Source organism: Carassius carassius, chromosome 29 (assembly GCF_963082965.1).
Source record: "Carassius carassius chromosome 29, fCarCar2.1, whole genome shotgun sequence".
NCBI lineage: Eukaryota > Metazoa > Chordata > Actinopteri > Cypriniformes > Cyprinidae > Carassius > Carassius carassius.
This window is the reverse complement of record NC_081783.1, coordinates 16,004,844-16,028,257: the sequence shown is the minus strand read 5'-3', so window position 1 is coordinate 16,028,257 and position 23,414 is coordinate 16,004,844. Positions and strand designations below refer to the sequence as shown.

At 39.0% G+C, this 23,414-nt stretch overlaps 2 protein-coding genes across 2 annotated transcripts in view; one reads left to right on the top strand and one right to left on the bottom strand.

The window, feature by feature from the left end:
* Positions 1–23,414, bottom strand: part of LOC132109740 (catenin alpha-1-like) — a 102,770-nt gene that overhangs the window by 50,356 nt on the left and 29,000 nt on the right. The gene's annotated exons all lie outside the window — the stretch shown is intronic.
* LOC132109739 (leucine-rich repeat transmembrane neuronal protein 2-like) lies at positions 1,339–4,979 on the top strand. The gene is made up of 2 exons (XM_059516052.1): positions 1,339–1,976; positions 2,538–4,979. Exons 1-2 carry the CDS (start codon positions 1,658–1,660, stop codon positions 4,157–4,159), a joined length of 1,941 nt encoding a protein of 646 aa, XP_059372035.1. The 5' UTR covers positions 1,339–1,657; the 3' UTR covers positions 4,160–4,979.

The window sequence follows — 23,414 nt, the reverse complement described above, 5'->3', positions numbered from 1 at the left end:
GGCAGTAGACTGTAATGTTTTCTCTTGGTTCTTGGTTCTAAATAAATGCGACTTATAGTCCGGTGCGACTTATAGAAGTTTTTTTTTTTTCCTCGTCATGATGTATTTTTGAAATGCGACATACTCAGATGCGACTTATAGTCTGAAAACTTATAGACTGATAGTCTGCACCTCAAATTCTACCTGTACCATGCATTTCTCAATTTCTATAAGTCCCCATGTAACTATTGTTAATTTTTTATTACTGAATTGCTTTTTTTTTCTCTTTCTGTTCTTTTTTTCTGTGTCGTCTTGTATATATTTTGGTTAAGTTCTCTAATTGCGTGTACTAAAACAATACCTGTCAAAATATAAAAGTATAAAAAAATACATGCTATTAAAAACAAATACAAACTAATAAAATAAGTAAAATAACATACAAAAATGTTACTGGAATCAAAACCATCCATACCCATAAAAAAAATCATATTAAATTAATAAATGGGTTTTGATTTGCTAACACGTATATCCTTTTGCTTGTTTACCCAGTAAGCTTTATAGGCTGTCATCCAACATGTCAGGCTTCATTTCATTAAAAAAGGAACAGTATAATTACATTTCATTCAGCAAACCCACAACAAGAAAAATTAGCCGAAGGATAGAGGAGCAATGAAAAATGCAGCAAACAGCTACATCTTATGTTTAGTGAAATCTTCTGGTGGGCTGTGCAGTGTGAATGCTCTATTAAGTCTAGCATTCAGACTCTGTCCCCCACAAGATCGACAGGAGTATAAAAGGTCTCTGTGACGTCGTTTTGCTTGTGACGCGTTCAGTGTTGAAAACCTGAATGAGCAAAAGTGAAAGAGAATGCAAGAAGCAATCTGACTTGCAAGTCATCGTATATCAAATTAGGTATCAGCTCCCTGTGCAAACTTCATTATATTGTAAATTCAATCAATATTTAATTGAAGACTCAAAACACAAATAAATTCAAGTTGAAATCACCTAATGTGTGTTTCAGTGTACTAATACAAAGTAGTAAGTCAACCAGCTTCATCACAAACAAACATACACACAAATGTTTTTATGTATATATACCAGACAGGAAGCAGGCATGGAGATTTAAATGTAATTGTTCATTTCGGCTGTGAACTGCCGCAACACGTTGCAGTTATCAATATTCTGACTGTGATGAACCAGAGGAAAAAAAGTAAGGGAGGGGGAGGGTGCGTTGAATCAAACGCCAAAGCACTGTGCAAGTGTGCAAGGCGGAAAGTGAGCGAGCCAGGGAGCGAACCAAAGCGCACATGAGAGAGAGAGAGAGAGAGAGAGAAACTGCACTGATGATCGACGCCAGCCTGCCACCACTCTGTAGCAGTGAGTGGCTGCAACAAAAGCACAGAATAACATCTCAGCTCCTCTCCTCTGCTTTGCTTTTCCCCTCACTGAATCTCCTCTTTCTCGGTGCCGAGAACTCCACACAACACAGCAGAGCCACACGGAACTGGCGTCGCAAGTGCAGCCTCTGTCTGCCATCAACAAGTTAGGGATGAAGGACATCAAGCAATGAAAGAGGAATGCGTGATCTTCAATTAACCAATTGAGCTGACATCATTGCGGTGGAAAAGGAAAGAGGCAGCTAAGGGACAGAGGGATCTGCTCAGCGGTGCTGCTTTGGATGCAAATAATCAACTTCGAATTTAAGGATTCTTGGGAGGCAAATAATGCTGGTCTTTTCTTAATCTGGGAATTGAATAGCAGGACTGACAAAAAAGGACACACAAAAAAAATAGAAAAAAACAGCATCTCAGGACATGGAATGCCTGAATTTGGTTCAACTGGGGGGGCTCAGCACTTCTTTATTTCTCAAGAGCTTGATTCCTTTTGTATTAACCCAAAAGGTTTTTTTGCCTTTGGATTTCTCTTCCATCTGGCTGCTCCAAAAGTCTGCGGAAAAAGACAGTTGAATGCAGCCCCCGATGTACACAAAAGAATGGGTAAGTTAGCCCTTTTATTCACAGAGTCTGGACCTGAATAGGCAATGTAGTGAATAGGAGGGGGACAGTGGCTGGAAGGGTCTCTAGAAACATCTCTCTCTCTCTCTCTCTCTCTCTCTCTCTCTCTCTATATATATATATATATAAAAAAATCTGCTTTCCTTTTCTTTTTTTTACTTAAGCGACTTGTAATATTTTACAAGCAGTAATTTGAAGCAGGAAAGGGGGGTGGGGGGTGACTTACAAGCCACTTAACTAATGACTGAAAAAAAAAAAAAAAAAGATTAAGGCAATTGGGCAAAATATTGATAAACTGCATCCTAGGAAAAAAAATTATGAATCTTGTGAATAAAATGCTAATTCTGCAGTTCAAACATATGGATGAGTAATTTATGCATTCCCCATAAACACCAGTAAAAATCTTGAATCAACAAGCAGATCGCTTTGACTATGTTGAAAAATACAAAGAGTGTGCATGATGACAAAAAAAAAAATTCTGTGTACTGCAGAGATTAGATTTCCCTCCCCCCGGTTTATTTTCTTATCTTTAAACCCACCCAGGTTTCCATTCAAGGTGGCCATTGGTGGGACAAGCACCAGTGGCACTTTGTGTGATCAGCATGCTACTGTGCCTCCCTGTGTCATGCACAACCTGCCCTCAGAAATGCCGATGTGAAGACTTGCAGTTTTACTGTGACACGCAGGGGCTCCTGGCGCCCCCAGACGGTGTGGATAAAGGGGCCCTTGGACTTTCGCTCAGACACAACAGCATCAGTGAGCTCAGTTCAGACCAGTTCTTTGGCTTCACCCAGCTTACATGGCTTCACCTGGACCACAACCAAATAACCACCGTGCATGAGGATGCCTTCCAGGGGCTGTACAAGCTCAAGGACCTTAACCTGAGCTCAAACCGCATCACCAAGCTGCCAAACACAACCTTCATCCACCTCATCAACCTGCAGATCTTGGATCTCTCTTTCAACCAGATGACAGCGCTGGAGCCTGAGCTCTTTCATGGGCTCCGGAAGCTCCAGATTCTACACCTGCGGTCAAACTCACTGCGCACGACACCTGTACGGGCCTTCTGGGACTGCCGGAGCCTGGAGTACCTTGGCCTGAGCAACAACCGGCTCCGTAGCTTGGCCCGGAATGGCTTTGCCGGGTTAATTAAGCTGCGAGAGCTCCATTTGGAACACAATCACTTGACCAAGATTAACTTGGCGCACTTCCCTCGTCTGGTTGCCCTTCAGTTCCTGTATCTTCAGTGGAACAAGATCAACAATTTAACATGCACCATGGAATGGAAATGGACAACTCTGGAGAAACTGGATCTCACTGGGAATGAAATACGTGTACTCACCCCCGACGTGTTTGAGACTTTGCCCAACCTCAAGATCCTGCTGCTGGATAACAACAAACTGACCAGCCTCGACACCCAAACCATGGATATGTGGAAGTCCCTAAATGCGATTGGGCTGTCAAGCAATCTATGGGAATGTACCAAACGGATCTGCAATATGGCCACTTGGCTGAGCACCTTTAAAGGTCGATGGGAGCATTCTATCCTCTGCCATAGTCCCGAGTACGCACAGGGTGAGGAAATACTGGATGCCGTTTACGGATTCCAACTTTGCCAAAATTTCTCGGCCCCGGTTGTACTGACCAGTACCAGCACGGATGTCATGCTCCCCGAGATCACAAGCTCCCTGTTCGGAAATATGCAGACCCCTACACAAGACTTCTATGCAGAGGATTTTGGGAGCTTTACGATTGTCACCACTACCACCACCACCACCCAACCCCCACGCACTGCCCTTGCTACTACCATGACAGTAGAGGGGGCAGACGTTACAGAGGACTACTCTGCGATGGACAACACATTGCTGACCCAGAGGGTCATCATTGGCACCATGGCTCTGTTGTTTTCCTTCTTTCTCATCATTTTAGTAGTGTACATATCACGAAAATGCTGCCCTCCCACTCTGAGGCGGATCCGCCATTGTTCGGCCATTCAGAACCGGCGACAGATGAGGACCCAGCAGAGGCAGCCAATGGCGGACCTGGCTACACAGGTGCCCTATAACGAGTATGATCCCAGTCACGAGGAGGGTGCACTCGTGATCATCAATGGCTATGGGCAATGCAAGTGTCAGCAACTGCCTTACAAAGAGTGTGAAGTATAAACGATTTATCCCTGCAGTATCTGGGTTTAACCATTTGTCCATTTCAACAGATACAGGGTTTGCTTTTGGACTTTTTCCCCTTTTCAGTTTGTATGAAGGAGTATTTCTTTGAAATTGTAAGCTTTGGAAATCTATGAAAGCTTGAGATGACTGGGATGAATTTGAAAAGAGGAAATATAGAAAAATCCACAAGTTTATTTTTGTAATACAAATGCAAAGGTTCATATCTAGCTGGGGCAATCAATCTCAGCAGAGGAAGGCTGGATGTGTCACCGCATCACCAGTTTGTGTACTATGTATCCTGCAGCACAGAGGAGATGAGAAATCTATAGCCAAACCGCCTGGAACCCTGTGCTCCAGAAAACAGTTTATAAAATGACATATCTTCTGATAAATAGTGATATTTTATTTCATGGAAAAATAGTGTTTCATATGCTGAGCAGTGAAAATTTAAAAGGATAAAAAAATAAAAAATAAAAAATAAAAAAAACTTGGTGCACGTTAGCAACACTATAGATCACTCATTCACTTTTGGGGAGAGGAAACCAAAAAAAAAAAAAAAAAAAAAAGACATCAGATGGACACAAAGCATATTTTTTAAACTCACATTTTCTAAATTGACAACAAGTACTGTTACAAATTGAGCCACATATCGAGATTACATTTTGGACAGGGTATTCAACCCACTCAACATTACTTGTGGCAGAATATTATCATTACACTTTGATCGAGTCTTAAATCTGAACTAATGAGAACACTTAACTGCCTTCCCATTTCTGCATTTGGTTAAATTCAATAAACTGTCACAGCTTCCTTGAAATCTTAAAGCCTAGCACTTTGTGTGAAAAGGTTAATGTCCAATATGGCTCTGCACTGGTTCTAACAAAATGTCCGAACCTCCTTTCACAACTTCAGCGGGGATTTACTAAATGTTAAACAGAGAAATTGCTCAATTATCATTGTGCATATATTCTTACATAAGATGGCTCCAAACACTGACATCCTCACTGTGATAGAACAATGCTGCTTAGATTACTACATCATTAATTAATGGTACAGACCATCAAAGGATGCTAGACGACGAAGCAAACACCAGCGAGAACAACTTCCTAGGGAGAGCTAGAAAAGAGCTAGAAAAAAAAAGGCAAGCAGAGGACACTGACAATTGCCTCCTAAAAATACATGCGTACGCTTGCCGTTGCACTGTTCAAATGCAGCCAAGAGCATAACCATACCTGACAGCTTCAACATTGAGTCAATTAAGCCCGGGGAAAATGAATATAATATTCTGTCACCCAAAACCTCTGCACCGTTAGTTTCAGCCTCCTCAGCCAGTACTTAAAAAGGAAAAAAAACACTAGAGTTATTACTTCATAGCCTTGCTCCTTCAGTCCATAAAAACAAAAAAGGCCATTTGTCGTCTGTGCAAGAAATATCCAGAGGTTCATACCAAGGACACTAAAGAAACAGAAACAGAGAGAAAAGCTGAAGTTAAGTGTAGCGCAGCTCTCAGGAGATCATGAAGACGGCGGGAGGCTGGGTCAGGAGACATTTGTATGCAGCACTGAGAGAACCGACATTAGCATCAAACTAAAGCTGCTGCTGCAGTAGCTCTTTGTGTTGCAATCAGGAGTTGGGGGCAGGGATGCACAAGGTGGTAAAAAGAACACCATCACTGGTTAGCATCTAATTGAAGCATCCTAGGAGCCACGAGAAAGAACTGCATTACAAAACGGTGACTGACAACACCCTGGGCAAAAGCTAGAAAGCTCGGAACGCCACCCTACTTATGCTGAAATAAGGCTTATTGCCCCATTGCTTAAAAAAAAAAAAAAAAAAACACGTCTAAAAATAAAGAAACATGCAATCATATGAAGGCAAATTTTTGGTGAAAAGCTAAATTTGTGAACTTGGAATCTATATGAAAGACAATTCTTTGGTCACGTACCTAATGGTAGTAAAATAATTTTAATTCCCGAGTAGTCATATGCTGAAATTAAGCATGCCTGAAGAGACTTATTAAAACTGTCCTCTAGAGGGTGTGTTATCATGAGTGAGGAACAGCTGCTAAAATTCTTTCACTAATTTCAACTCCGCAAAACATTTTTTGTTGATAAAAACAAACAGAAAGGGAATGTAGGTCTGTGTAGCTGATTATTCTGTGCATCCAGAGGTGTAGCTGGGAAATAACATTCCAAAATGTATTTTTTCAAATGCTGTTGGACTGAACGAGGAAAATTACAGCTAACATTTACTGAGCAGAGAACCTCTATCTATGGTGTTGCTTTGTTTTGAATTTGAAAAGCTGACCTTTGCTTTCCTCAAAAACACCTTGCATGTTTAAAGAAAACAAACATCAGCACCACCCATCCACCCCCTCTCTCCCACAACAACCTAAAAAAAAAAAAAAAAAAAAAAAAAAATCACATCCTGATCTGATAGTTTAGGCATATATATGGTGGGAAAGACCTTTCTAATGAAATACTGACAAACACTGTAATCTGTTCAAACTATCAGCTTATAAGCAATCACGAAAACCACTCAACATGAATCCATTTGCACTCCTGTTATCCGTTTTTTGGGGGGAATGTCATCTTGCCATACGCTGAAGTCCTGCTGCTCACTCTGGCCAAAAAACCCCTTTCAAATCACACCCAAAAACTTCTTTGTGCAAAAATGAATGCTTCTCACCCTCCTCTCCCCAACACCCTGCTTATTCCTTTTTTGTATTGTAATATGTACTATTTCATATCTGTATAGTGGGTAAAGATGTGGCCAACTGAAAAGATCTTTTTTCCTTAAGACATATATTTTTAAATAAAAATGTTACAATTTATAAATGTTTTGGTCTAATATACTCTTTAGGTACCCAGTCTTTAGGTCTTTCTTGCCTGTATACTTGCCTTCCTTTTAAATATCTTCTACACAAAGGGCAGTAGAAACTCTATCATGTATCAAACGTGCTGAATACAGAGATGGCTGAAAGGCTTTTAAGGATGCTGCACTCAGGGTATTTGGTCTGGGCTTCAGGCAAGGTGCCCTTCTGAAGTAAATGGCTTCTGATATCATTAACATTATCATAACCCGGCACTCACCTGCCCTTCTAAACAGAGATAACAACCTGCCTGAATGACTGGCATCAAACGCAACAGCACGACTGAGATTCCACTCTAGCCTACGGCAGAACAGTGCTCAAATCACCTTAAAAATGCTATTATAAACAAAATGATTGACACTGGTTGAACATGATTATCTAGCCCACTGGTTCTTGATTTAAATACGATCTAAATAGAGGTAGGTTGATGAACGGTGGCAGAAAAGCAGCACAGAATTACATGTGACCATTGCTTCTCTCACGTCATCCAGACAGGTTTTTCCATCTCCATTCCTCTGAGGATTTTTTGGTGAGCAGAGAACGTAAAATGGTGCTGATGCATGACACCACAAGTGGGAAATAACTGAGATCTCAGACGCTCTAGAAATACTCTTAGTCACTCTGAACCCACATTACTTTTAATTCAAAACTGTATTATTCTGAGAAAATAATTCCGTAAAATCTGAGCTTTTTGCCATTAAGAGAAAAAACCATACAAGAAACCACAAAAAAAAAAAAAAAAAAAGAAATTATATAAGTATAAAGCTTAGAATAAAACCAGTGATTTACTCCGTAAGACTGCAGCCTCTGTGGAAGATTCAAAAGTGTGAGGGTGGCAGCAAGCATATGCCACGACAGCTACCCGCCTGTGTTATATACTGTGCACTTCACAAGTCCTGCAGGGCAAGCTGGGAAAAGAAAGTTTCAGTGCAGAATGAAGGGGACCAAATACATAAATAATACACAACTGTTACTGTATGCCTAACCTTGGGAGTCCAATAAATCACACACAGTGAATATCAGCTTTTATGTAGCCATTTTTAATGCTTTTTTCTATGAATAATACATTAACATATCCAGACATTTGAACAATGATATTGCGTATGTCATCCTTGACTGCTGCATCTCAGTTTAAAGATTTTATATCTATCTTTTGTAACTCTCAAGGCCTTGTAACCCAGATGATAGAATTGATTTGAATGATTTTACTGCAGGCATAAGCTAAGCGACTGGTCTACTCCCTCCGGGCAGCTGTTGACCACAGGTTCAGTGATGCTGTGCCTATAGGCATTTGCTACAGAGAAAAGCTAAGTTGTTAGGGAGTGGAGGGAGGCAGGATGGCTGTAGCTGAACATGATTTATAGAGGACAGCCATTTCTTGGTCAGACGGAGTATGTAAGAGAAAAGGCTTTGTGACTACAGAGGCTTCAGATGCAGCGGCTTTCTAAGGCTTTTCACTCACTGGGAAAGGAAGCTATTAACTCCAAAGGTCACTTTTTAATTTGGTTGCGGCCTTATGTGGCAGAGGTCTGTCCCCGTCTGAGGAAATGAAAACAGAAGTGATTTAACTCAAGATTTAATTACACTAAGATGAACGTAAGAAAGCGAGAGGAAATTGTGTTCCTCAACTTAACGCTCAACTGTACGCTGTGTTCCCAATTACGAAGGCTCGTTTAAACCCTGCAGGAAATAACTGAACACACACACACAAAAGGAAAGGCAACTCTGGGACCAGATGAAAACAGGACAATACTTTTATGGCACTTGTCCACTGCATGGCACGACTCCGATCAGTATGGTAAGGCACGGTTTGCATTTGCACTGCAGTGTAGTATCGCTCTAGAGAGGGCGGGACTATTAACATGTCATTATAGTTGCACCTCCTCTTACTGTGACGTCTCCTAAAAAAAATGTTTTTCACTCCGCATCGCCCCATCAAACCCTCACTGGATCTGCTCCTCTGCTGTCAATGAGGGGAACATCTGTACTTCCACAACCCAAAATGAAACATTTTGGTTGTAAATAAAAAAAAAAATTAAAAAAAAAGTGGTGCGCTCTGTCAAAACAGTTGCGTTTGATCCTTCGCTGGCTCTGCTGATTTAAATCTAGCGGTTCTTTTGTGTTTGTGTCGCAAGTTCGGTGACAGGTAGTGATGATTCTCTCCAACCAATCCATGATCTGCAGAGTTTACATGTCACATTTTGGTTTAACTTGGAAACTCAACCAAGGTGGTACAAAAAAAAAAAAAAAAAGTACCAGGTATTGTACACAGTGGATAACCCCCCAAAATTAAACTGTACTGAGCTGTATCTTACCGTACCATACAGTGGAAAAACGCCATTAGAGGATTTCTTTTTGTACCACGGTAGTCACTCCAAACGTTAATTTGCTCCCTCTTTAAGTCTACGAAAAATGGTCTTCCTTCTCTCTGCATCATTTCCTTAGAACTCAGGGCTCTCAGGGACCACAGAGGATGAATGGACACCTCTCTTCAAAACAAGACTCTCAAAATGAACTATATTAAAGCAAAGGGCCGAAGCTCCATTAGCCACCAAGGGTAGTCATCCCTCATCCACTCCCTGATCAAAGCAGTCAACAAAAAGGAAATGATAGCAATAGGCACAATGTGGCTCAATGAACCAGCTACCAAAAAATAAAAGCATTTTTCGTTGGATGTGGATGTTAAGATGATACCAAATGTTGTAGTGCTAATTTCTAGCTGTGCATGTTAAGCACACAACCTCTATTCTGCAAAGACAAAAAGATAAACAAGTCACATGTACAGGTGTTTTTTTTTTAGCTGATACTATAATTTTGGCACCTATAGTCATATGCAACCATGCTATGATACAATATTAGCTGATTCCTTGGTTAAAAAAAGATCTAGGAATGTGTATTAATAATGAATTGCTTTTAAATGTTATGTTGAGTGCAGATGCTGAAAAGATAATCAAGTTTGAGTTTAAAGAGCACTTAAATATACTCAAAAGCACCAGAAAGAGAAAAGAACCAACAATCACATTTGATTTCTACATTGTTAATGATGACCGTCACTAGATGTGGACACGCAGGATTTCAATGACAAAATGCTCCATTTATCTCTCACATGGTTGCCAAGGAAACAGTGTTCAGCCAAACGGAATTCGTGTTCATTACCATCTAGGGTGTGACGAACAAAGACCTTCATTATTCTTGTTCTGACCAGAAGTAACTTTATGCAGCCCTATTCATGAGAATGTCCGACACATCGAAGCATCAGAGGGGAGTAATACTAGATATCAAGGTACATGCACAGCTAATGCAATGAGTCCGAGCTAATCCACAGCAGCAGGTTAAGAAAAGGACCCTAATAACCCTGACATGCCTGTTCTTTGACTTGTCAATAGAAGTGACCTTCATGCTACAAGGCTAAGTAATAAAAGCAGCCACACAACCGAATATAGCTTGCTTTAAAATACCATACTATCAGAACTAGTTAACTTAACATATGAGTGGTGCAGCACAGAGAATGCCTGCCACTGCCGCCCACTAGGTCTTCATAATCAAATATGATGCAAGAGTGCTATAATTACTCCTATCTGGATTCCATCACGGTTGCCCATTATTTCCCAGTGCCACAGGTGAAACATCTGCATCGCACTCATCATTGACTCACTGAATACAGTCCAGAGACCATGTGCACAATTGAAGGAAATCCAATTATTGCCTTGAACCTCCTGAAGAGGTTCTCTTGAAATGCAATCATATATATCGAAAAGCAAATTACATTGAGATTTTTGAGTTAAGACCAGCCGGATGCTACGACTATAGCCCGTTTCTCCCACTACCACTCCATGTACATTCGCTCAGAAACAAAACTTTTCAACCAGGCCAGAAGCAATAACGCAACCATTTTCAGGCACGAGAGAAAAGGGTTCAAGGACTCAAGAGCCGCATATGTTTGAAGCACTTATTATGAGCTGCCAATTAATCCTGCAAACGCTTACCAGTGAGGACGTATCGATCAGGATTCTCGCCAGCAAATACCTCTCTAACATTTACTGCTTTCCACATTTTAAAGTTGCTCTTCCTTGGAACCCGAAAACACATCTTGGACCAGACCAGACAGAATCAATTAAACTCTGACAGAAACCCATAACAAGGAGATATACAAGTGGAGAGAGTCCAGCCAAACTAGTTTCTTATTTGGTCACCATATATAGTTTACAGTGTAAGACTTTGAGAAACAATTCTAAGTATAACATAACTCCATATAATTATATTTTTTTTCCATCACATGCTTTTTCAAATCACATGGATAAAAAGGCACATTTGAACAGGAGTTTATTTTGCTGACAAAAATGCAAAGATGTATTTTTTTGTTTTTATCGTCAACTTTAACGAAGATGAGAAAATTAGCAAACAATTTTAAACAATTAAAATGGTGGGGGGGGGCAACAAAAATAATGGTTCTGAAGTAAAATCTAGATGCGAATATTATTGATTCAAATAATCTAAATCACAATATATGACTAGATTTTACTTTCTGAATATGAAATTAATGACTAAATAGATTTTTTTTTGTCAAGAGTAAAAATTAATTGCCTTGTTAATTTCACTTTTCAATTCAGTTGAATAAACTTACAGCTCTGGATTTGATTTAGAAACATGATTTTTCTGTCACTAGTAACAGCTCAGTACATTATGTATACGAGGGTGACCTTTTCATTTCATACACCTACCTGTCGCAGGCAAGGAACAACAGTGTGGCTACTGAAACGTCACAGGTCTTATGAAGACACCTGCAACGCGCACCAGAGGAGACGCATGACAGCCATCCCTCAGTATTCTAGGGAGAGGTCTACAAAACTGGACAGCATGTAGTTACTAAGCCTCGGCTCAGAATTGAGGGGCAGAGAATGGGGCATGTCAAGCTTTTTCAGCATTCATCCGTCTTCACAGAGCAATCAGTTGTGGCATCCAGTCGCTGTTGGCAAATCGTACAGAGCGGGTAATAAACATGGCATGCTATCGGTCTTCATACTGTCAACTTTAGGCTGAAGCCTGTCGTGAGGGCCGATTCCAAAGGTGGGTTCATTGAACCTCGAGGGTTTGAATACCAATGCTCGTTCACAGTGGGGATCTTTCCTCATCCTTCACACTGTCTGCTTTGTTCATCTATAAAAATTAAAAAGCGGTGTCACCAGCGAAAGGTGACAAGATCTTTTGATTTATTAAGAACGCTCAACATAACTTTATGCAACCGTCCATGCACCCTAATTACATGGGGGAATGATCCTTGGCCACTTTGAATACAAGCCCATACGTCAAACTACCAGAGCATATCTTTGACACAGCGGCACCTTTGCAAAAGTTTTTAAGTGTATCCCAGACGACAATGAGAGAAGACAAATGCACGACTTAATGCTTCAATCATCATTAAATCTAACAGGGAGAAAGTTCTGCTGTGCAAGGTGAAATCTAATTTCTTAAAATGTTCACCTCCTGCCCTTTCAATTTTAATTCATTAATATTTATGCTACGACTGCTCCTTAGAGCCCATTCTGGCCAAAAGAAAAATTACACTACATACCAAAAGCCTAACATCTCTCCACAGAGTAAAGGAATCGCACACCAAAGGGGAAGAATTGGAACAATTTACCAATAATGCAAGAATATATATTCAGTGACAAAAGAAAATGCAAATGTGTTGGCTATCAAAAAGCTTGGCATGCACTAACCAAACAACAAAATTCAGTTGCACAGCCTAGCGCTGTTAATTTCCAGGCTCATTTCAGAAAGACCACTTCAATGATACTGTAAAATTCTGTTAATAACAGACCTTGTTCTGAACCCAATATAAAATGGTCGCAAGTCAATGGCTTCAAATGTCTCATAAAACAAGCAGCTTACAAGATTTTTTTTATCTGAATGCCGAGAACAACAAGAGCTTGAGCATGTGTCTATATAACACATGAGCTAAATGGACATGTAACGGCACAATGAGAAACAATGCAATCTTGAGAAAGACCGTAAAAGAGCCAGTGTGACAGGAATTAAACCAGTGGGACCAATAAATAACCTTTTCTCTCTGGATCTTGCGATACATCAGGAGAAAATGTGTTTTTCTATATTACCTATGAGGCTAATGATGCCTTTGACAATCACAATAGCAAAATCCTAAGCCTCTTCTGAGGGCAACCCAGTCTAGAGTCAGAAATGCTACATCACCAAAGTGAATGTGGGCAAATGCCATTATCCATGACAGCAGTGTTTAACAACCACTAGTCTGAATCATTCTGCCCTTGAAAAAATAAAATATTTCCATTCTGTGGTGGATTTGCAAGAAAAAGAGCTGGGACACCTCTCTAACATCGTTTTCCAGCCAAAAATAATAATAAAAAATTAATCTAAAATCTAGTTCTAACAAATGCTCACTAGATCAAAACTAAACCAAAAGATCCTCGCTAGCTTTTGAAGCTTTAGCAAGCCATTGATTTGTGTTTTTGAACCACTGAAAGGCTTGCTGTCTCTGTGCATTTTATAAACAGCTTTGTCTTATACAGCAAGATTTGGTAAAATGAACAACAGGAAAACAAGAAAGCATTCGGGTAGATATTTTCTCTCTTTCTCTGAGCTGCTTCAAACTTGAAGAAAGAAAAACATCAATAAGGATATAAAAAAAAAAAACACACAAGATAAAACCTGGAAATGTACTTACAAAGTCATTAGAAATTAGTGCAATATAAAGCCAAGCATTTCAACAATTTATTTCAAAGATAAATCATGGTTCATGGGGCTTAGCAGTTTTTCAAAGCATGTAGCACCATTTGTGTTTGGGTCAAACTAATTGAAATATTTGTTTTGGGGGGTTCAGAGGCAATTAATCTTGGCCTAACCTCATTTATCTGCAGGAAAACAATTTATTCGGCTCCTCTGGATATTTATTAAATGCAATTACAAGACATTTCAGGAAGAGTGTAATACAAATTCCCAGGACCACTTCTAGATTAAAACTCTAAATGTTGGTCTAAATGTGGCTTTAAACAGCGAACCACAACTGCAGTCCCTAGTGGAGCAGAAAACCATTTCAAATATTTCTAAAGCAACTACGTCTTTGTGCTTGAGGAGCACTCAATGATTCATCCTGTTTCTCCAGAAGGAGACAAGGCATTAAACACGCTCACTTGCATTTAAAGTAACTCTTTTTACTGTCTTTCCCTAAGCATTGCTGGGCTAGCATACATAATTTGGGTTTTTACTGTCATTTTAATGTACAAATCACAATGCTTTTGATGGACTAAAAGAAAACGTGCAATTTTTTTTTCAATCTGCAAAGAAAATAAGCAGCTCAAGGTCACAGTCATGTTAACATGCAATCACCCTTAAGCAGGAGACAGTCATTTAATCTTCATTCGGAAAGGACAAAGCAAACATCCTTCATGAATTTAAATATCTTGTTTCCTTCAACCCATTGTTTGAAATACACCGTCTACACTCTGGAAGCGGCCATAACAGCTTGAGATAGTCTACACTGGATGCTGCACATCACCGTAAACTTAATGAAGTCAGTTCACATTTTTAACAAATCTACTTCTATTTTATCAATTTCTATAAAAGTAAAATAACTTCCCTCTTCTCAGGATGGAATAATGTCTTTGCAAGGTCAGAATCATGGATGTGTCAACGCTGAACCAGGTGGCGCTGTAGCCCTGTTCCCAATGACGGTTCAAATCCATTCAGTACATACCAATTCACTGAATGTTCACCTTCCCCTCGACAAGGGAAAAATAAGAGTGATTTGTTCCTTTCAAATAAAGCTTATGATTAAGTGTCTGGAAAAGTTCTGACAAGAAAGGTGACTGAGACAGTGACATGCACTTACTGAGCAAAAAGCTAATTATGGCCAGCGTGAACGTACAACAAAATTTGCCAGACGGAAAATCAGTTTATATACTTGAGGAAAACTGGAATGAAAACATTGGAATGTAGGGGTGTGCACGGATAGTCGAACATTCGAACTCTAATTATTCGATAAAGAAAAATGTATTCGAATTTCGCAAAAAAAAAAAAAAAAGTTCACAATTAAACCTCATTTGGTCACTTTCTGTGATTCTCCACTGCATATTTGAAGATGGAAGCAAAAAATAATTAATGAATAAGGGGCCATTCACATATCGCGCCTAAAAACGCGTGGAAAACGCTAGGCACGCCGCTTTCTCCTTCTCCAAAGCGCTTGGGCAGAAGCGCTCCTGAGGTGTCTGCCGTTGCTAAGCAACAATGACGCGCTCTCTCCATGAAGACGCGGAAATTTCAGCAAAGGATAAAAGGATTTGCAGCACCAAAAAAGAAAAAAAAAAAAAAAAAAAAAACGCTTTCAGTAGCTCTGCTACTAAATTTATTTCAAAATGGCAATCCATATACAGCTATGGTCAGCTGTTCCTTCATCTTGGCTGAGCTTTCAACATTGTTACGGGAAAGGATTAAGCTGAATGTTTAGTTCACATGACATGCGGTGCGCTTGTGGCATTCTGAAAAGTTGAGATGTTTTTAACTCGATGCGGTACGGACGCGTCTGGAAAAAACGGGCGCGTCGCGCGCATCGCGACCACGTTGCTTCCATTATGAGCGTGCATACCTCTCGCCTACGTTGGAAATAACGAACTTGAGCGCGCAAGAGACGCGATATGTGAACGGCCCCTAAGAACTGCGGTCTTCTTCAGTACTTCAAATATGCAGTGGAGAATCACAGAAAGTGACCGAATTCAAGAACATTGTTGCGGCATCTCTCAAGCAACGAATAAACACCGCTATCTTGGAGAATGCAGTGAAAACTCCTCTTCTTGCGTCTGCCCTAGACCCTCGACACAAACATCTCCGGTTTCTCCATGAAAACATGAAAAGAAAAAAAAAATTTGAACATTATCAGAACATTATTTTCCTTTATGCGAGTGGAGCGGATGCAGCCGCCGTCACCAACGATGAAGAGGATGCAATGCCCACTCTTCGGAAAAGGCTGAGCCAGTTCTTCAGCGATGATTACAGAGAGTCCAGCCGAGACGAGTGGGAACAGTTCTTGCTGGAGCCATGTATTCCACCAGATGAGGATCCCATTCATTGGTGAAACGAAAACACGAAGCGCTTCACTAAACTTATTCGCTTAGCAAACCGTTATTTGTGAGTCCCGCCAACGTCTGTGCCGTCAGAGCACGTTTTCTCCGTGGCCGGCCTTATTGTTAACAGACTAAGGAGCCGACTTTTCCCCGATCATGTTTACATGCCCGTGTTTCTTAACAAGAACATGTAAAACAATAGAAAAAAAAAAGCAAAAAAGATTTGCTGACAGTTTCAAAGTTTCAAAGTGTAGGCTACGTTCTACAATAGCCTAATTGCTGCAGGATGCTTCACCTTTTTTTTCCTGTTCACTTTTTTTTTTGCTTTTAATCTGTACTTTTGTTTTATTTTTTTTCAGCTACAAAACACGATGTGTAATGTTCAAGCTTATTGTAAGCTTGCTCAAAATGACGGAAACAAATGTTGCTGAAAAATAACGTCAGTCTCATTAAACTTAATTTAAATAAACAAATATTCGAATATTCGTTTTTTGTGAGCTCAAATATTCGAATGTGATATTTGCGGAAAACGCCCATCCCTATTGAAATGAAAACGATAAATTAGGATGATACTGATTACCAAAAACCATGCATATACAGACACCCATCATTAGCTTGTTGGGCTATGAGAGTAAAGTCAGAACTAGGGCTGGGTGATAAATCATGGTAATATCGCACTCACGATGAGGCAAAACCTGCGAGAAGTCCATGCAAATCTTTCAGTGAAGCACAGCTCTGTGATCAGTAGTAAATTTCCAACCAAAAGCCAGAGGGTGCTCTCGCGTGGAAACTCCAAATACGCCCCAAAGAAACAACCCAGGAAATAAAGCTGAATAAAGAGTTTTAACTGCTTTCATTACTATTTCGTTACTAATAAACAAACGACTACAACAATATACAAGTTATTTTTATAATTATTTTTATAATTATCAAATGCATTCGCCTACAGAAAACTGTAGTAACAGTTGATTTACACTTTAAAATAATATAAAGTTACTTTCAACCTACCGTTCAATTAAGAATAACAAAAAGTCATTACTCTTTGTATAACGGTCTAGTCTATATATTCAAGTGAGGGGAAGAATCTGCCTAATTGCACAGGATTTCAGTTAAGACAGTTTCAGTGTTAACAATTCTACTAGTTGTTCAACGAGATGCTTTTGAAAACCAAATCTTAACATCCCCATATACTAGCTTACCAAATAGGTGATCTGCTTAATATACCTGACAATAGTGTTTTGCAAGGCGACCGGAATGTTTTGATCTATCAGCACCTAGGACAGGAAATATTCACTCTACAATTAACCGCACAAAGCCACTGCTGATTTGCACACTTGCACACACCACTGTAGTACAGCATTCAACTAAAGGATGTATAATTTCAATTGAACAGAAGCTGGAGTAAATTAGGGGAATCGTGATTCAATTGAATGAGCATAATCAATTATTGTGTACAAGAACAGAATGGCGACATTTTTCCAATCACTGACTGCGGTTGAAAATAACCATTCCAAGCCATCACTCCTAGATTCAGAAGTCTATAGAGCTCACTCAAGTGTTCTATGTGCCAGGATGAAAAAAAAATGCACAAAGAGAGAAAGAGGATATAGGCTAAAGCACCCTTTATTGTATGTTATGATACCAGCTCTGCCAGGCTCTATGACTTTGAAGTTGGAACAAAATGTCAGTGGACATTTCATTATGAGAAGGGGAAAAATAAAAAGAGGCTGTCGAGAGTTCACGGTGTGGACTGCAGCTTATCAAAACTGCATTAGAAAAGAAGGGGGAATTATAGAGCAGAAAACATCCGAGCACTAATCCAGCACAATTTGTTATCTGCCATTATTAAGGTCATTTTTGATTGAGCACTGCAACAAGTGAACACACTTTACGATGAGGTTTGATTTATCACTGTTGGTTAACCACATAAGTTAACATTAGCTAGTAATGGACAGCAGCATTACTACCCTTTAATTTCAACAATTTACTAATTCATTGTGCTCAGAAATTGTATCTGTTAATATCAGATAATGCACTGTGAACTAACATGAATAAATACATTTACAAATTAATATATGCTGTAAAGAAATATTCATTGTTAGTTCATGAAACTGTGTCAGTTAAACCTAAAGTAATGTTGAATGAAGGGTTGTTTACACCAAAGACAATTATATTAAAACTTTAGTTAGTTAATAGACGTGCAAGTATTCGGTAATGCGATATTAGAGTAATGAATATGCACGATATTGTTATCGTGGGCACTTCTAAATATCATGAATAATTATATATTACAAATTATTCAGAATTTGGAATGCATTAAGAATACTATTCCCATCAAGTGGTCAAAATGCACAACACCGCTGTATGCTGGTTGAAAGAAGCGTGTTCACTCTGATGTAACCATGCATGCATGAGAACCACATGGGGGAACATGTGAGAGATGCGCTGAATGAAAGCACATTCACTCGCTGACAGCAGATGGCGCTAAACTGCAGAAAATGCAGTCCTTAGCCTGGAAACCCCATAACTAAAGCAGCTGCACTACTTTCTAAAACATATTTAAATAATTTGAAATAGCCATTAAGATTTGTGTATTCACTATGGTGTTTGTCACAGTGCCAAATACTTAAGTATTTAGAACTTAGACTATTTATTTTCAAAATAAAAATTAATTTTAATCCGGACTACAACATGCCCTAGATATTGTTTGGAAGGGTTTTGATTGTTTATTGTTAATTCATACTTTACATTAGAGCTTCATTAGTTCCCAAACTGCCAATGAAAAATTCTTCTGAACTTTCATTAATCTTAGGTATTACAATATTTAATAACACGTTGTTAAAATAGTTGCAAATATTATTTCATGAACTAACATGAACCAAGGTTTGTATTTTTTAACAAAGATTAATAACTTCTGTAGCAAATGTAGCTATTGCTCATTGTGAATGTTAATGGTTATCTAATGAGGTCTTATTGTAAAGTGATACCTATGGGTCATCGTAGTTCTTTTGCACTTTAATTTGTGTGTAAATCTTTTAACTTAATATATTTTTCCTGTTTTGCTTTACTGTATTTAAATGTTGTTTCTGTTTTAAGAAAAAGTTATTTAACCTGTTGTACTGTATTAGGACCACTTTTTTAAAAACCATTTCAATATCGTGATCATACCGTATACCGTCATAAAAGCATGAGCAATTAATCGCAACAGGAAAGTTTGATAGCGGCATATCCCTAATTGTTAATCAAATTCAATGAGAATAAGTCAAAACTATCACTATATAAATCACTAAAAAAAATTATTTTGTCCCAACTTTAAAGAGCTGGTTCATTTAAAGTGGCAAACGACTTCTAAAGTGTGTTCATAATAAACAGAACAGTTTATTAATAGTTATTAAGACCATTTAGTATTTGTGCTGTAGCACAGTGCTATCTTTTGGAACAGAAAAAAACGAATGTTACTTCAACGCATGACAAAAAGCTGTTTAATACGTATGCAACAAGGACAAATGACAAGGCACAACAGAGGTCACTACGCATCCTGAAAGAGGTGAAATGGAACTACAATAACCTTCAACACAGAGCTGGGCTGTCGTTTAAATGCTCTACAACACGACTTAGACTTCAACGGGCCTTAATAGAAACTGTCAGTCAAGGAGTGATGCCATAGCTCTGCAGCAGCCGACAGCAATGGTCTAAGACCCACGAGGATGAGCGATGAATGAAAATAACAGAATCATCAGAGGATTGTGCTCTGTCTCTCTCTCTCTCTCACACACACACACACACACACACACCTCCCTACATGGAACAGTCAGTGAGAGACTGCGAACAGTGAGGCATAGATCCTCTAAGTGCCACACCTCGCATTTTATTTACTCTTATTTAAATTTTTATAAGAGGTCAGGTCAACTCCAGACCTGCCCAGATGCTAAATCATACACAGCGACATGAATTACTGTACTAAGTGGTAAATGTTTTTGAGGAAAGAGAAAGAAAAAAAACCAAGTGATTAACCTGCTGTCTTTTTTACCTTTTATGATAAAGCAGTAAAATGCCATGTGTGTGTCATAAGGGTTGGTATTTGGACGCGATATAAAGTGGGCACAACCTTCTAAACTGTGAATAATAAGGTCTACTGTTTAAAGTTTTTGCTAAAGTGATCAATATAGGATTATTAAGTCTTTCTCTTTGCCATCATATTTACAGCAGTTAGAAGAAAAAAGCTTTTAACATTTACAGCCTAAAAAACTTTTTAATATAACAGTCTAAAAAAAAAAAGAAAGACAAACATCAAGCCATTTGACTAGAGGGTGTATTGCACAGCTGGATAATCAATGCTGAAAAACAATGCCCGTGTGAGAGGCTTTTATACCATAAAAATAGATTTGTTTTTTCATTAATCAAAACAGTATGGTTCCAGTGTTAATATTCTGGGTGACTTTTCACCATTTACGGTCAGCATTAGGGCTGTCGCGGTTAAGAAATTTCCCCTGCGGTTATTATGGGTGGCTCAATAGCGCGATATGCGGTATTACCGCCGTTTTTTTTTTTTTTTTTTTTACATACCTAATTTATCCTGATTTTGCTGCATACAAAGCTCTATCGTTGAGTTATGTAGCATATATTGTTGCTTTTTTTAACTGACAGACGTTTTAAAACATTTTTATTTATTGTTAAATGCCAAACAGCAACAAGAACATGCGTTTTCCAATAATTTTTTTTTTTAAGAAATCAAGTTCTAACATGTATTACATGTGTGTGCGCGCGACTTTGGACAGCAGCGGAAATCTAGACTGATTATCGCGGCACTGGCCCACCAGGACAGTGGATTCGCGCTGGAGTCGATGCACTCCTCATGCAGATAGCGTGTGAGCTCGTTATCTGCTCACGCTCTCTTGGGTATGGGCACTGACGCAGAGGTTGTCCGTGACTTCAGCAGGTATGCCTGTTACTTTCATGGCTGTATTTTACAGATTTCCTTTTCCTCCCATAGAAAACCGTTATAAGAAAACGCTTAATGTGGCTTAATGTACTAAGACAGTGATTTTTAAAAACCAAACTCACTAAACATTATACTAATAAAGTAGTATACAATGTACAAAAAACAAAACAAAAAAACAGATGATTATGAATGCAAGTCGTTTAATAACATGTTAAGCCTTATGATGGTTTTCTATGAGAGGAAAAGGCTTAACGTGTTATTAAACGCGTTGAATTCATATTCAGGGATCATCTGATTTTTTGTAGATAATATACTTTATTAATATGATGTTTGATGTTAATGGTACATTAAACCACATTAAGCGTTTTTCCCGTTAAGCGTTTTAGAATGTCCCGATGACCTCAAATTAGATGTATTGCAGTGTCACAGGAACCTTTTTTGTAGCACATTTTGCATATCGGCTCATCTATATTCGCTGGCTCGTCCTTTTCATTGGGTTGAAAGCCAAAATGTTCCCATACTGGCAACGTGACATTAGGTTTTAGGACGAGATCGAGCGCCTCCCATCGTTTCAGCCGGCCTATTCAAAACTAACGAAGCACCATAAAGCTACAACGGCTCACGAGAAAATTACAGTCGTGACCATATTGTATCAGTAATTTATTTAACATTGAATGCACAGTGACAAATTGAAAAAAACAATAAGGCCACAGCCTCATAAAAAAAAAAAAAATAAAAAAAAAAAAAAAAACTTAAACACTGCGGTTGCCGCGGTTTCTGCGGTTGCTATCTTTCCTCTGCGGTTTGCTTGTCAATAGCGCGGTATTACAATTTTGCGGTTATCGCGACAGCCCTAGTCAGCATTAGGGAACAATAGCTTCTAGGGATAAGCATTTTGGTCATTTTAACCCCTTTGCAATCATGAGGACTACAGTAGTATTGCCCATCTCTAGTGGCTACTGCTTTAATGGGATAGTTTACTCGAATGAATTTGCATTATTTACTCACCCTCATGTTATTACAAATTTGTATTTTTTTTTTTTTATGCAGAACCCAAATATATTTTTAATATTGTTGGGGTTTAAATAACACAGGACCACATTGACTTATTGTATGGACAAAAAAAAATAACCATGTTTCACAAAACAAGTCAGTCATTTAGATTTTGAGTGACATGAGGGTGAGCAAATGACAATTTTGCTTTGTATGAACTATCCTTTTAAGCAAAAGAGTAAAATTGAGAGCAGCAAGCTTCCTCTGAAATGGACAAACGGTCTGAATCTTTACGCAATTAAAATTGCTTCAGCAAAAAAAGTACATCATCCATCTCTCTGAAAAGCCAGGAATGGGATTTTAACAGCAAAATGATCAAGGACCAGGTATGGGGGAAACCATCTGACAGCCCATGTGTGACAGATTTGCGTTTTTATGGAATGCTGTAAATTTAGCAAAAGCCTCAGGGACAGTAAAGTGCTCCCTTGATGCACTGCATGTGGTGTGATTCGCTTTATTTACACATTCAGATGGTTAAAATTGAAGAGAAAGTCAGAAGAGAAAATATGCATTGACCTGGCTTTTCAATTTTTTTTTTTAAAGAAGCTGCAGGAACTCTTGACTCCAACTTAATTAGTAAATATTTGGGAAAACCAGAGGCCAACAGGTTAGCAGGGACTCATTAAAGCTTGGCTTTTACAAGCAGGTGTCCCTACACTAATCTTCCAAAAGAAGAAAATTGCTGCCGAAAAGGTCAAATTGTAATGATCTGCTCTTACTGTTCAAATGTTATTGCTATTTATGGAAAAAGGAAAATTATTCCAGGCTGGAAACACGAAAATAATTTCAAAAAGCACGCTGTTAGGTGAAAGAACAAGAAGAGGAATGATAGAAACAGGGCTCAGTTCGAGTTAAGAGACTTTGGAAGCAAGTTGTCATGAAACAAGACCAGATGTCAATCTTCCCGAATGCCCATGGCAGAGGAAAACGTTAGGAAGAGAACAGACGGAGAGCGAGGTGTGGATGTGTGTGGGTCTCCTGTTCCACCTCCCCTCCGTAAGGCCTTGAAGAGTTCGCATCTGTATTTTCACAGATTCTTCAGATGTTCGCCTTCAAGTTGAAGAATTTAAATGTCAAAAGCTTGACACGTCGTACCTTATTACTGCCAGCTCGCCTTGTGTACAATCACCTCTACAACAAGAGTCTGGGGGGGTCTGAAATTTATTATTAATAAAATGCAGAGGAAAAGCTCAGAACAGACACATCATGTGAAGTAGTCACGAGAGGGTGAAATAATTAAATACGTGCTTGAACCGCAGCACTCAAAACCATGAGCTCGTGCTCGGCAAAGTG